The 16,124-nt window shown below is 42.6% G+C and overlaps 1 protein-coding gene across 1 annotated transcript in view; it reads right to left on the bottom strand.

Annotated features, from left to right (window-relative positions):
* Positions 1-1,782: 1,782 nt before the first annotated feature.
* Positions 1,783-16,124, bottom strand: part of ABCA4 (ATP binding cassette subfamily A member 4) — a 90,567-nt gene continuing 76,225 nt past the window's right edge. Inside the window, exons 41-51 of the mRNA XM_075286587.1 lie at positions 14,277-14,400; positions 13,700-13,829; positions 12,542-12,662; positions 12,045-12,107; positions 10,477-10,583; positions 6,617-6,758; positions 5,299-5,433; positions 4,872-4,975; positions 4,699-4,791; positions 3,505-3,754; positions 1,783-2,128 (exon numbers count right to left, since the gene is read on the bottom strand). Of these exons, the coding sequence (XP_075142688.1) occupies positions 2,009-2,128; positions 3,505-3,754; positions 4,699-4,791; positions 4,872-4,975; positions 5,299-5,433; positions 6,617-6,758; positions 10,477-10,583; positions 12,045-12,107; positions 12,542-12,662; positions 13,700-13,829; positions 14,277-14,400 (1,389 nt within the window). The 3' untranslated portion in view covers positions 1,783-2,008. The remainder of the gene's footprint in view (positions 2,129-3,504; positions 3,755-4,698; positions 4,792-4,871; positions 4,976-5,298; positions 5,434-6,616; positions 6,759-10,476; positions 10,584-12,044; positions 12,108-12,541; positions 12,663-13,699; positions 13,830-14,276; positions 14,401-16,124) is intronic.

Genomic DNA, 16,124 nt, shown 5'->3' on the forward strand with positions numbered 1-16,124 from the left:
GTCAGAAAAAAAATTGATTTTAATGGTAGAATCCCTTTAACCCAAGCAAAGATTCAGTAAAACCTTTATTCCATTGGTTCCACTCTGACATTCTGCCTCCATGTTGCTCTTTAAATCTATGTTGGGCCATTTGATCTTTGTAGTGGTCAAAGCTCTACCTTAGAATCTGCAAGGAATCCATTTCAATGAACTAAATGTACTGTTTTGGTTAGGACCAGGGAAGGTGGGCAGAAGATGTTCCTCCTCAGACTCTCTTACTAAAGTACTGGTCTCTACGTCTAGTGATTGAAGAGGAGCATAGAACTCCCTTCCCCTTTAAGAAAAAAATAAAAGCAGTGACCCTCCTGGGTTATATCAGACATTGTCTCTGCAAAATTTTATTAGTTCAGCATGACTAATAATATCCATAATAAAAATCTAATATAATGTTCCTGTAACCATTCATCATAATTAAAATTCCTCCAGGGCCTTGTCACCTTTTTATCCACTCACATACATTTTATGAAAAATGGTATCACATGAAAGCTGGGATTGCAGTTAGCTAGAAGAAAAACTGAGAAATCACTAGTGGTGGGTTTTCTTAATTTTTTTTTTTTTTTAAATATGCAACATGAAGGATGAGAAGTTGATGCCAAATCCATTTTTTCTAGGTGGTATAAAACCAGAGGAGCCATTTGAAGTGACTTCTCCACTTGTGCCTATGAGTGAATAGTCTGCTGAATAATTTACCCACTTTGTTATAAGGGTAAGTTTACACGTAGTTTTTTTTGGGCAGGATTTTGAGGCCGTATCCGCCTCAAAATCCTGAACAAAAAGACGGCTCTCATTGAAATCCATGGGAGGTGGTCAATTTTTTTTTTTTAAATTTTTTTTTTTTCCAGGAGCTGTTTGTTCTGGCTCCCAGAAAAAGAAGCGACACGCTTATTCTTTCAGGTGGATTTGCCTCGCGACATACGCCTGAAGACACTCCCTCCCGAATAGGCCCATGCACTGCACCGGCATCCAGTCGCAGCTACCTGTATTTTGGTCCGGAACCTGAGGCAACCTCTGACTCAGGTTCTGCACCAAAAAAACCCGCGTGAACCTACCCTAAGACACACAGACTGGTTAAGATGCTGTATGTGTATATAGATAGCTGGGAGCCTTGGGATGTTCCTTGGCTTCAAGGCCCACTGGGATTTTCACCACTTTCCTTGTGGACTAGTTTCAGCCTGTATACAGCTAGGCCCCATGAAGAAAAAGAATGATCCAAAAAGCAAACCCGATCACCTGCTAGAATAAGTTGTTGCTCCTGTAACTCTTTGGGATAGTAAGAAGAACTATTGTCTGATATTCTCAGTCTGACCCTCCGCAGACAATCCTGGTCGAAGCAATCCCGAAGTTTATACAAGCTATTAGGTCCTATATAGGTTTTAGTCACCGTCCGTGTTTTATTATGGTTTTTAAGTCATTGTTATAACATTACGTGATAAACCAAAGGTGGTAGATTCAATTCTCTAAACTTTATTTGTTAATAAGCATATGAAAAAGGACAAAGCGTATCTATTCATGTCACAAGGTCAGTCGGTACAAGAACAATGATCCTCATGTGCTAGTCTTCAGTTTTGTCTTTCTGATAAGCGGAGGAACGTATCGGCGTAGCAGGCGCTATTGTGCTGATTATATAGTGAATAATCCTGGCATAAAATATAAGTTTTTGAAATGTCTCAACATGGGTGATGCCGTCTTTTCAGCTGGACATTGGGGTTTTGCAAAATTCCAGTTCCACTATGTGGATTACCATTAGTCTCTATTAGAAGCTGCTACCTGTCACCGCCTGCCCTCCATGTATATACTTGGTACTCTCTGCACCTAGGTGCCAAGCAACCGCACCCTACAATGCTGACCAACATGGGAGAATACAGCAGCTGGAAGTGACCCAAGAATATCTGGGATGCGCCATTGCTGGAGTGTGCCGGGGCATCATCTTGTCTTTTGCCTTAATGCTTAGGGCAAATTTAGCTTGGTCTTATGATGCCTTTGGTGGTGGAGCAGGTGCAACTTTGACGTCCCGTGTGGCTCCAGCAGCTCGAGGGTGTAGACGGATATCCTCATCATCTGTCTGCTGTTTAGCAAAGTTTACAAATACCTATAGATGGAAAAGCAGAAGTTTCCTGGATTACACAGGCAGTTATTACTGGTGCATTTTACTTTTGCTATGCATTATCTATAATGTGAATAACAATCTGGAGCAAGGTGTTCTGGAAATCAAGGTAGGAAGATATTGTACCTGGGCAGTGCAATAGGGCTAAATACATACTGTTTCTTCTAGCTTAGATTCCCATGGTAAAGGTCGCAATATAGACACTTATAAGGGATAAAATGTCACATCGCTGGGAGTCTAACTACTGGCTTCCCCTGCAATTGGGAGAATGAGGGATTGAAAGAAGTAAAGCACCAGTGTGCTTACATGCCCATTCATTTACTTAAGTAAGGGGGCATTCACACGATGTTACGCGGCACTGATTCTTGCATAATATCTCGTGTAAGGATCAGCGCTGCAAAACAGAACCCCATTGACTTCAATAGGTTCCGTTTAACACCTGTAACACATTGAAATCAATGGGTTAAAAAGCCTCCCATTAATTTCAATGTGTTCCGCACACTAAACGGAACCCAATGAAGTCGATGGGATTCTGTTTTGCAGCTCTGATCCTTACACGAGATATTGTGCAAGAATCAGTGCCGCATTACATTGTGTGAGGGCCCCTTCACACGGAATATACGCTGGCTGATTCTGAATGTGTAAACGTTCCGAATCAGTGGTGTTTAAAACAGATCGCATTGCTTTCTATGGGAGCCGGCATACGTGCGCTCCCCATAGAAATGAATGGGCTGCTTTTTTTTAAGGCTGCCAGGAATGGCATCTCTGGTAGCCCCATACAAGTGAATGGAGCACTAGTCATGCAAGCGTACTGGTGCATCATTCACATGGTCACACCGGCATCCAGCCGCGCACTCCGCTCCAGATTAGGCCCAAATGAATGAGCCTAGTCGGGAGGAGGGAGTGTCTTCAGGCGCCTGAAAGAATGAGAATGTCGCTTCTTTTTCTGGAAGCCGTTTGTTCTGGCTCCCATTGATTTCTATGGGAGCCATCTTTTTGGTCAGGATTTTGAGGTGGATACAGCCTCAAAATCGTGACCAAAAAACCCTGTGTGAACTTACTCTTAAGTCTCCGTTCTCCTGATCGCTGGGGGTCCAACTGCTGGCCCATAACTGTAGCCATGTGACACTTATCACCCACCCTGTGGATGTCTGTATTGGAACAAGCCCTTTAAGCATTTATGGGCAAACCACAGATATACTATAAGCCTAGATCACTTTAAAGGAGATGCCCTGAGTCCATAATACATAAGCCTTTAATAAATGTATTTTGTGTATTTTAGGTTGGGCTTGAACCCCCTTGTCTAAATCTATAATTAGGATGTAGCAAACTTGGTCTTCTGTCAGTAGTCTCCATCTTACCTGGTCTAATGTCGTCTGAGACACGGAGTATTCCTCAATGTTGAGACTGTCTTTGTTGGAGATGAGAAGTTGGAATATCTTGGCCAGGGAAGAGGAGGAGATCTGATACTGTAACATGTTGTAATGCTTCTCCCGCTGTAGGCTGCCAGGGAAGTTTGTCTGTATAAACTTCTCTGCTGGTCCTGGGTCAGGGGCTGATCCCAGCTTCTGTGGTCTGATCTTCATGGTCACAATATAACCATCTCCAAATCTTAAATATAGAATCACAGCAGTCATATTAGTGCCTATGGGTCACACATGTGCAATGTACATTGGGGTAGAATCTTGAAGAAATAAGATTATGGGGATATTGTCACTCCTTAGAGACCACCATGTAGGTGTGTAGAGTCATACTAAGCCATTGTCGCTCCACTGTGGGGGATCATGGGAAGAATATGCAAATCAGTCTCCCAAGATTTAAATAGGGAGACAGTGCCTCAGTTATGCTGCTCACTAGGGGGAGCTCCCTTTAACATCATGCCGACCTTCCCAGAGGCCTTTGCTGCTGAGGACAGCGGCTGTTTCGATCTGATTGGATCTCTTCAGCCCAGCGTAGAGAAGACTGACTTGGCAGAGGTGAGAGGCTTGTAAACCAAATTATAGGGATATTGTCACTCCTTAGGGAGAGAGCACCATGTAGGTGTGTGGAGTCTTTGTGGGCAGCATAATTGAGGTGCTGTCTCCCTATTTAAATCTTGGAAAGAATATGCAAATCTGTCTCCCAAGATGTAAACAGGGAGACAGTGCCTCTGTTTGCTGCCCTCTATAGCAAGCAACCCTGAACAACATGCCTGACTTCCCAGAAGCCTTTGCTGCATGATGCGAGGTTATAACCAAATCAGTTTCTCCGCTACGGACGGCACCGTTTCTGTCTCTTTGGACGTCATCAGCGCAGCACAGAGAGAACTGATTTGGTTTAAGTGAGAGGCTATTTAAATCTTGGGAGACAGATTTGAAAAAATATAAAATATCTATTTTTTTTTTCTCTCCAATACAGCCAAACCCAAGCGACGTCTAAAGCCTTTAAAGACTGTGGCCTTTATCTGATTTCCACTCTATATAACAAGGTAAAAATAAATGTATTCAGGAGCCAAGAATAGATAATATAGAATAAGATAACATAGGGTCACACACAAAGAAGATCAGTTCACATACTTATATTTTAAATGCTGAATGGTTCCAAGACATTTAAAGGTTCCCTTGACCATTATGGCAAGACGTGTACAGAGAGCTTCACATTCCTCCATACTGAAACCAGAGGACAATACAATTATTATACAGCCCAAGTTATCGTATATTACATTACATTTGTATAGAGGTGAACATGCCTGTGAGAGGTCAGTACTACGGCTCGCCCATCCTTAATAATACTGACAATGGAATTCCATAGGAAGCGACGTGACTGAGGATCCATCCCTGTAGTAGGCTCATCCTGAAAGTGGAGATGAAGTAGATAGGGTTATATAAAGCTATGGAACTGGTACATTGAATAGGTGGGCATTAATATGGGGGGGGGGGGGGAGGTACTTCCTTTTAGAACTTGACTCAGGATTGAAGCTTATCACCTATTCTATGATAGTTTATAGGTGTCTGATCACTATGGGCACCACCTCTGCGAGCCCACTTGGGGACTCCCATCCTAATCATTGATGTGCCAGCAGAGGACCCCCCCAACAATTATACATATTACCTATGCTGCAAACTTTGTAACTGTTTGTTCCTCCTCAATAAAAAGGAAAAATACAGCAAACTTACCAACAATACCACTGGTGGGCAGCCAATAAGAGCAATTGCAGTTGATAGCTTGCGCTTGTTGCCACCACTGTAAGTGCCTGCTGACTGGTCTGCATATCTTTTAAGGCCCAGTTTGTCAATCCCCCAGTCTGCAACCTGGAGAATATAACAGGGAGAAACATAAGTAAAGAACCATAAGGTTGTGTTTCACAGTAAAATAATTGGACCTACAGGTAGGTTTTTTTAAAAAAATTTTTTATTAAGAAAACCATCTAGTCATTCCATCCCCACCACTAGGAATCTCCTCCTTACATTGCTTGTATTTAGGTCAGTGGTTCTTAACCAGGGTTTGATCGAACCCTAGTCCATATGCACGGTTCATTTTGTGTACCAGTAAAAAAACATATACCTATGTCTCGAATTTGGAAAAAAATCATATTTGATTTATCACTAAAGAAGGGTTTGGGGAATGTGCAGATGAAACTGGTGGGTTCGGTACCTCAAACAAGGTGAAGAACCACTGACTTAGTTAATGGTGCATTCACATCACTGTTAATTCGTTTGTTCCATTTTAGGATTCTGCTAGTGGGAAAAAAAAGCTGGCAGAACCCATTGAAATCAATGGGAGGCTTTTTCTTTAGTGTGGAAAATTCCACACCAAATTCCTCACCATTTTCCTCCGTGTGAATGGAGCTTTATGGTCCTATGACGGACCAAAAGAACAATCTAATGAAAGACAACAAGATTCCGAAGGACCCCACTGACTATAACAAGGTCTGTCAGGTATCCATCATTATTTCCCACACAATGCTGAATGGAAAAGTCAGATGTGACTATAACCTTAGTTGACGCTGCATATTGCTCTATACAATATGAACATGGCCTCAGATGAAGCTGCATACTGTTGTATAAAGATAGGCAGGCCAAGAATTAATGTGTGTAGGGGAACAATGGAATGATGATTTTTTTTTCTATCTAGGAAACTGCTCCTAGACATACATGCTGCTGGTTTCTAAGAATAGAGCTGAACGAGTACTGTTCGGATCAGCCGATCCGAACAGCACGCTCCATAGAAATGAATGGATGCACCTGGTACTTCCGTTTTGACGGCGGCCGGCCGCTTAACCCCCCGTGTGTCCCGGCTACGTCCATTAATTTCTATGCGAGCATGCTGTTCGGATCGGCTGATGCGAGCGTGCTGTTCGGATCGGCTGATCCGAACAGTACTCGCTCATCTCTATCAAAGAAGAATCAAAAAAAACATTGTAATGGTAGACACATTGTAAAAAGACAGGAAAAAAGTCACAGTCGTGTTCTAAATGAAAAATGATTCTTTTACCATATCTACTTCTTCTTCAGGGACTCCCCTTAGTCGTGCATATAATTGCAGATGCTCCCGACCGGTCAGCAGCTCATCAATAGCATCAAACTGTGGGCAGTATCCCATGTTCTGGTGGACGTCCGCTATATCCGACAGTATACTGGGGAGTAAAAAGTTATCGTAAGTATTTTTTAACCTAAACATCCTGTAACAAGGAGCATCCTGAAAACTTTTGGCACAGGCATGTGGCCTGGAGCACTATGTGGCAGCACCCTATACTATTCCAATGAGCTCTAGTTGTGGGCAGTGAGACTGTGCAAGTTGGCAGATAATCTTGCAAAAGCGAGCGATCATGCCAAACACTGATAATTTCAGCCAAATATTCCTAGCATAACCAATCTGTATACAACAGAATAAATTCTGCCATCGGTAACTTGTTTGTGGCATCCACATGTCAGATTTCCAGCCATTCGTTGGCCCATGGCTGGTTTTTCTCCTATAGTTCTGCCAGGGGATATTTTATAAAGACAAGGCCTACATCTCTTTTCATCCCCCCCTGACGCGATCCCTGATCCTGTATCCCTGGCCTGCAGATACAGACACATTCCACAGTGAATAAACACTCGCCTGGGCACTGGGTGGCATAAACTCACTGAACCATCATTATACTGCCATGAGCTGTGCACGTGTTGAGCTACATTTTCCACCCTAATAGCCGAGATGTCAAAAACATGTTTTGACACTGACCCGGCAGATTGGACATAAACTCTTTGCAAAAACAAATTCATTTTGCTGATGGTGTTTTTCATACTATGCAAATAATATTGACACTCTGCATCCCGCCAAAGCATGTACCCAGCATAACATGTTTGTGCAGCAGAAGGGAGGGGAGGGCACGTCTCGCCACTTGTGCCACGAGCTTATCAATTCTACCTTTGTCATAAACTTTATATAATGGACCTGACTTGCCAGTATGTTACCGAAAAACGGTCTTTGTTGCCCATAACAGTCACAGCACAGCTTTTATTGCTCAAGAGCTATAGGATATTCTACAGTTACCCGGTTTTGGAGAACGCATTAAGAAAGTAATAATACATTGGCAAAAAATAATGCTTCCTCCACTGCCCTACCAAACGGCTCTCAGAGGCTACTATTGGCTAGTGCTCAATACTCGTCCTGCCACTGACAACCAGCCACCATTGTCTTCATTTAAATTAAACCCAGACTGCTAGGGACAGGAATTGTATTGTCTTTCGGGACAAATCCAAGAACTGGTAATGGTCAGATTCGAATATGGAGACCTCACGGTGACCATTTCAATTCTGCCTTTGCCGTAGAGCGTCACACTGCTCCAACTACTGGTGTGATGATCTGGTGACTCTTCTTATACAACAGATGGTCACTCGTAGTAGTAGAGGAACACTAATAGCTCAGTGATATGTGTGGCCATATGTGTTGCCTCTCATGCTGCGGCTTCCAACTAGCATTTTTTTGTAGGATAATGCTCGCCCATACACAACAAGGGTTTCCAGGACTGTCTCCACCAGATTGCACTTTCTTGGCCTGTCTGGTCGCCAACTGAGCATTTATGGGATCCGCTAGGACACCAGCATTGGCAACCTACAAGTGTGCAGGATCTACTGGCCCAGCTGCAACATCTGTGGGCCTTGATATCATATGGAACTTGTATAACTCCGTGTCCAACTTTATATCATCTTGTATCCAGGCTAGAGGCCCCACATAGTGCTAAAGCCTAGTTCAATTGTACAGTGTTCACCGACAAACTTGTCCTTTTGATCTAATATTGCAACCACTTACATACATCACCATAATGTTCACACAAAGATTCAATCCATTGCAATAACTCCTTCTTGGTGCATTATTATTTTTGTGTAACTCGCACTTTCTCTATCCATTAGACATGCCTGGTTTCTGAGACCCCCTATGGGTTGATAGCACATGTGTGACCTCCTAAAACCAATGGGAGTTCCAGAAAGTAATAAAGATGGCTGCCCTGTGTGACCTGTCATAAAACTCTTATTATCTGAAAGCATCTTTAATATAAATGTATGACTTTAATACAAGGGAAAATGAATCACTTCTGATACTTCTTCTTTCCCTTGTCCTCCTCTTACCACATCCACAATCTCACAGTCCTGATAGAATTTATGACCCTCTGAGGAATAACATGTGAAAAGGCAGCAGAGTGCAAATCGATGAGGGCGCACGGAAATCTAATATTTACAGCAATGTGCTAATACTTGGCTTGGAACAAGGTTTTGCCTGCAATCCGGTAAATGTAATAACAATAAAATATCTTAGTATTACAAAACCTACAAGCCTAATAGAACTGCTGAGTATACATATAATGGGATTGCCTAAAGATAATAGCACACGTTGTTCTGTCCATGTTTACTGCCATAGAGTAGGATTCTGAATCCATTTTCACACCGTCAAACCCTCTCCATTAATGTCACTTGTCATTACGTTGCTTGGGATGACAGCTTCTCTCCTCTAATGCTCAAAGCCATATCCATTAAACGTTGTGTTCAGCAGACAACTATCTCGCCCCGACTGCCCCATGCACATGTATTCTTGGTTCAGCCATGCATGCATATATTGTGAACAGTGAGATGGAAAAAAAAGTGATGCCAGGCTCCTCTACCAGTGCTTTATCTTCCCAAGAACAAAGGATCGGGCAAATGAAATCCAATGGGGAGAGTCGCGAGGTCCCCGTGCTCATTGGATGCAACGTCGCCCCCACCAACCTTGTGCCATTTAGAATAGTGGTATATATTATGGGACAGAGTGACCTTTGGGGCTCCTTCAGGTTCCAGGGCTGCTGAATCCCATATAGCTATGTCCTGATTAGATGGATGACTGATCCCACTGAAATCGGTGGTTTCAGCCAACATTGAAGTCAATGGGAGCCGTTTTTGGCAGCAGATTTTGAGGTGGATTCCGCATCAAAATCCGCTGCCAAAAGACTCTGTGTGAACTAGCCCTAAGAGCTAGCAAATCAGTTCTCTGTTAATCTCTACGTGACTTGGACCGGTGTGAGCCAGCAGTCACATCACAAAAAGGGTCATGGGCTACACATTTCTGTGCCCATGTCACAACAATGGGGCATGGCACCCCACAAAAATGGGCTTGGTTCAGGGGAAGGGGGCAGGGTCGCCCTCAATGCAGTCTTCTCCTGCACAATTGCCAGCAAATATTGGCAAGTATGACTTTAGTGAATGGATTAGAAACAACATCTAGTCTGTCTCAGGTTACTCATATGATGTTAGAGAGTGCAAAAGTTGTTAGTACATGAGACAATTTTTGCTTCACCTATCACATATGTAATAGATATTTGACAAAGTGCCACCTGCTTGATGTAAAAGGTTAAATCACAATACAAAATATATTATTGCTAGCATCAAATGATACAGGATCTATCAACATGAGACCCATAGTGGTAAAAGAAAACTTTTCTTACAGTAAATCTGACTCAGGCCAAGACATACAGGGTGAGTTTGCTGCGTGTTAGCCTTAGCAGAATTGTTGGCAGGACCCCATAGACTACTGGCCGCACGCTGCCCGCATGAATCATGCGGACAGGAAAGTAGATTGTAAACTACTTTCCTGTCTGCATGATGCCTGCGGAGATCTGGCGGCAGGCACATGGACCCCATCATAGTCTATGGGGTCCGTGTGCTTTCACTGGCACACCGCTTGCAGTTGCTTTCGGTATTCCATTTGGGGGGGGGGGTCCTCATGCGGACTTTCACGGACCGAATACGACCACAGATGTAAACGAGGCCTTAGAAAGGATTGGTCACTATAGTTTGCAAAGATGAATGTTGGTTTCACTAGGATTCACTAGTCGTATTTACCTATATCCAGCCACTGTAGCATCGCCTGAGGTCACCTCAATGTCTCCAGTCAACATCTTGAAAGTTGTGGTTTTTCCAGCCCCATTCACACCCAGAAGACCAAAACACTAGAAAAAAAATGAAGGTTTTCTATTAAATGCAGAGATACAAATTAGGCAGGGAAGATGCATCCAGTTTAATATTGAACATTTTACTTCCGGGCACAGATCTCATATTCCCAATAGATGGCTATATAAAAATGTAAATTTTGTAAATTCATTGCATCATTTTTTGTCCGTCTACAGTATGTCACGGTACAGAACTACTGCTGGCCTCAGAGCTGAGATCTCTCTGCATTTCTTGTAGGGTCAATGTGTCCCAGAGGCTGCTTTGCATTCTGTATCATCTCTATACCGGGCACTCATGTAGGAAAATCTAAATGGCCATTTGTATGATAGTCGCTCAACTAAACTGTGATGAATGTGTCTGTCAACAACTCTTCAACGTGTCCAGCAGAATTATATGAGCAGCACTGAACTACAATATATTATTTAGGAATGAATCAGTACAAAGGAAGTACCAACATTGGGGCAGATTTACTAATACTGTCTAAATGGTAGTGCAAATTTAGACTAGAAAGTTTTAAAATGCACCAAAGTTATCAAAGTGTTTAATTCTGAAATATAAAGCTGTTTCATATTAGCCTCAGGCCACATGCTGACTTTGGCCGCGAGTCCTGTAGCCCTGCAAGTACAACCTTCCCTACATTGCAATGCGACTCCTTTCACTTACATTAGTGAATTTGCAGGGTAACGCGGCAATCATAGGTAGTGCTACAGGACTCGCAGCCAACACCATGTGGCCTCCAACATGAGATAACTATGATGAATCGTTGCTCTCAGTACAGAAGATGCAGCCAAAGTCGATGTGTGACCCTATCATAGACTGTCCAGTCTAACATTATATCTCCTATTAGATTCCACCAGAAAATGGGCCAAAATGTTGGCAAGTAGCGTTTCAAATTAGGCCATGTTCCTTTTCCATGAAGACATGCCTCGATCCCTACCCTTCAGGTATTTATCCTCTATCCCAGGGGTTGGGAAAATATGGCTATCGAGCTGGCTCTTTTGATGGCTGCGTCTGGCTCGCAGACAGGGGCATAACCACCGGGTTGCGGGCCCCACAAGCACTATTATACTCGGGGGTCTTTTCGGACTCACGAGTATAATAATTGGAGACCCAGGAGAGGTAAGAGAGCATAAAAAACAGTGTTACTTACCGCTTCGGCCAGGCTTTAGGCCTACTTGTGTGACATCCCAGATGTCACATGACCGGGACCTGCGTCCATATGCGCTGTGACGCAAGCCCCCCTGTCACATGACGTCCCGGACATCATTGAAGATGGTCAACAGCAGCGGAGCCAGGGAGAGGTAAGTAACAGTGTTTTTTATGTTGTTATCCCCCCTGGGTCTCCGATTATTATACTCTGAGGTCTGAAAAAGTTCCCAACCCCGGCTTTATGCTTTACATTTCAACAGAGTAAAATGACATGATAGTTTGCACCAGTTTTGTGTTGCCCCTGCACTTACCTCCCCAGGCCGTACACCAATGCAGAGCTTGTCCACAGCAGGGGTATGTCTACCAGCATAAACCTGTATTAAATAGAGAACATTGGATATCAGATACTACAAAGTTATTTATCCTTATTCCAATTTTTGCAGAGATAGAATTAGCCTACTTAAAAAAAAAAAACAACAAAAAACCTCAATTTTACCAAAAAGTCAATTCTTATATGGTTGGACGGGTCTACACGAAGCCCACTGGAGGAATGGGACTAAGTACCACCATGGAGCAACATTATAGGCTTCAGTGAGCTTCTCTAAAATGTAGCCTTTGTATCTAATATACATATAAGCTTTGATAAAAAGTAGTAGATCTTGCATGACTGATACAAAACGTTTCAGCACAAAGAGCCCTTTTATATATGTGCCCTATACCGGCATGTTGTAAAGATTGTTTATTATTATATTGTAGACAGAATATGGGTATTTTGTGATCTATATCCAGAGGGAAACTATTGCCTTACTTTTGTTAGTTCCTTAAGTCGTAATATATCATTCTTCCCTCCCCCTTTCATCACTCTCTGTCTCTCCTGTGCAACATCTTCATCTTCTCCTTCAACAAGATTTTTCGATGGTTCTGCAGTCCTGCAGCAGACATGGAAACAAACAGGAAAGTGAATATTCCTGACATGAGATCAGCACAGATTGCCAATGTGACACCTATATATCCTCGGTGATGCTCAGCCGGCACATAAGGGGTTTTGTAAGTCAGAAAATATTTGCACATGTATGGCTTCCAATGGTTGTGGTCTCCTATGTCCTTAGGATAGGTCATCAATATGTGATTGATCTGTTGGAGTTGCGGGCATTGGCTCCCCACCATACGATTGCAATGGCCGAAGCACTTGAGTGTGAAATGCAGCCTCTTATCGAATAACAAGTACAGTCCTGTACATATATACCTCCCAACTTTCAAAGGACACAAAGAGGGACAAAATATGCGGCGTACATAGTGCACCGTGCAAATATAAGGCCCCCACTTCTAAACTGACGACCCATTCCGATCCATTTCTCTTTATGCTCCCTGCACAATAATCCTAATATTATATGCCTCCACATTATAATGTTCTCCTCAAATTGACCTGACAGTATAAAGTCTCTCTCCTGGTGCACCCACAGTTTAATGTGCCCCTCCAGTCTAAACTGGGGGCAACTAGAGGGAGACCTTAAACTGGGGTAGCTGGAGGGGGACATTAAACTGAGGGCAACTAAAGGGGACATTAAACTGGAGCAACTGGAGGGGGACATTAAACCGGGGGGAAGGGGGCAGCTGGAGGGAGACATTCATGTGACTGATGCACCATATAAACAGCTGGTCAGCGAGGGTCCCAGGTGTCTGACACCCACTGATCTCATATTGATGACCTGTCGTATTGAAAGTAAATAGCCAACATGTACAGGTTTCCTTAGGAGCTTGCACTGCACTTCTATACAGCAGACAATCTGACCTGCAGTATAAAGTATAAGGGATGAATAGATTAGCAGCCTGTATGGTATTACTGAGGTGTATTCAGATTACCTTAACCTCAGGGGATTTCAGACTCTCTTGCACAACTCACTGTTAAGGCTCAGAAGACTATTCTTAGATTATTTTAATCCAGTCTTATCTATTGATATCTCACCAAGTGCTGAAAAAGAAACGGTTTTGAATAAGAAGATTGAGGCCGAAATACACAATTCCTTCCACGGCCATGGCAAAGATATTTCGTCCCAGGAACTCCCACTGGAAGGGGTTTGTTACGTGCTCTTCACCTGAATAAAACACATTATAGGTAAATGTATAGAAAAAATATAATATAATAATATATGGACTGTTTTACGCACAAGCAAAAAGTAATACAATAAAACCCTACGTATAAAATACATGACTGCTTTTACCAGTAGTTGCCAGCAGAGTGCAGTATAAGTCTGACATGGCTGGTGACCATTTCTGTACAGCGCTGCGGACTATGTTGGTACATAAGCAACAGGCAAGAAATATCATCAGGGGGCTCTCTGAGCACAGTTTGGTACTACGTGTGCACTATATGTATAGTATGTATATGGAAAAGTATAAGACACTCAGTCTTATAAAGCTACACTGAAATAACAGGTAAAAACAAATGAACACGGAAACACAGAATTTTTAATTGTCTACAAATTTAAGGTTATGTTTATGGAAAAACCCCTTTAATAACTCTTCTGAAATAAAGCATTTACCAAAGCGGGCATACACGTCGGTCACTGCTTGATTCATTGCCAAGTCAATGAGTCCTCGTCCCAGGCAGAAGTGCGGGAAGATTAAGAGCAAATCCTTCAGCTTCTCATTGAACTTTAATAAGGACTGAAAGAGATCAAACAAAATACACAAGGAAACATATAAGACACACAAGGCAAAATCAGAAAGTATTGTAAAATAAGTTACTTTGTGATGAAAATTGTGTTTTTGGCTGACAACAGATAATTCTAATTCTAGAAGCTTGACTCTGAATCCTGGGGGCCCCTCTTGGGATAGGGGCCCTGAATAATTGCCCAGTTTACCCCCCCCCCCCCCCCCCTTATGCCGGTTCACAATACAATATTATATGTGTGTTCCTCACTAAATAAGTAAATAAGCTAATATGGTAGTTTTTAGTTACACCATTTTGGGGACTATCTATAGCTTTGATCACTTTTCATTGAAATTTTTATCAGAAGTGAAACAGAATGAAAAAATGGCGGTTCAGCACTTTTTTTTTCCTGCTAGGGTGTTCACCATACGGGAAAAATGTTTCTAGAAGTTTGTACAGTGGACGTTTTCACCATGCAGGAGCTGGCCTGCAACGTTAAGTTACGGTACTAGTGGGGACTGGCCCAGGGGGCAATTTGTTTACTTTTGGAAGGGCGATCCTGGCCTGCAATGCCCTGTGATCAGAGTTCACATTAGCTCTGGGTCTCCACTGTTCCGAGACCAGGTAGCTATTGATTTTGTGGAAGCTTTTGTGACATTAATACATATTTTAACCCCTTCCCGCCGATGGCATTTTTTGATTTTCGTTTTTCGTTTTTGACTCCCCTCCTTCAAAACCCCATAACTTTTTTATTTCTCCGCTCCCAGAGCCATATGAGGTCTTAATTTTTGCGGGACAAATTTTTCTTCATGATGCCACCATTAATTATTCTATATAATGTACTGGGAAGCAGGAAAAAAATTCAGAATGGGGTGGATTTGAAGAAAAAATGCATTTCTGCGACTTTCTTACGGGCTTTGGTTTTACGGCGTTCACTGTGCAGCCAAAATGACATGTCCCCTGTATTCTGTGTTTCGGTACGGTTCCAGGGATACCAAATTTATATGGTTTTATTTACATTTTGACCCCTTAAAAAAAATCCAAAACTGTGTTAAAAATTTTTTTTTCTAAAAGTCGCCATATTCCGACGGCCGTAACTTTTTTATAAGTAAGTGTACAGGGATGCATAGGGCGTCTTTTTTTGCGGGGCCGGGTGTACTTTTTAGTTCTACAATTTTCGGGAAATGTTATTGCTTTGATCACTTTTTATTCAAATTTTTATCAGAATCAAAACAGTGAAAAAACGGTGGTTTAGCACTTTTGACTATTTTTCCCGCTACGGCGTTTACCGAACAGGAAAAATATTTTTTATAGATTTGTAGAGCGGGCGATTTCGGACGTGGGGATACCTAACATGTATATGTTTCACAGTTTTTAACTACTTTTATATGTGTTCTAGGGAAAGGGGGGTGATTTGAACTTTTAATACTTTTTATATTTTTTTTACTTTTTTTTTAAAAAATTTTTTTTGCATTTATTAGACCCCCTAGGGGTGTTGAACCCCAGGGGTCTGATCACTAATGCAATGCATTACAATGCTAATGCATTGCAAAAAATCATCCTCTCTTTTGCAGGCTGCATAGACCAGCCTGCAAAAGGGAGAATTTGCAGACAAGCCTGGGAGCCTTGTACAGGCTCCCGGCTGTCATGGCAACATGACGTCGGCCCTGGAGCATGCTCCAGGAGCCGGCAATCCCGGGCAAAATGGCGGCGTCCATGCGCCGCCGGGAAAATGGTG

Source organism: Leptodactylus fuscus, chromosome 9 (genome assembly GCF_031893055.1).
Source record: "Leptodactylus fuscus isolate aLepFus1 chromosome 9, aLepFus1.hap2, whole genome shotgun sequence".
NCBI classification, from domain to species: domain Eukaryota; kingdom Metazoa; phylum Chordata; class Amphibia; order Anura; family Leptodactylidae; genus Leptodactylus; species Leptodactylus fuscus.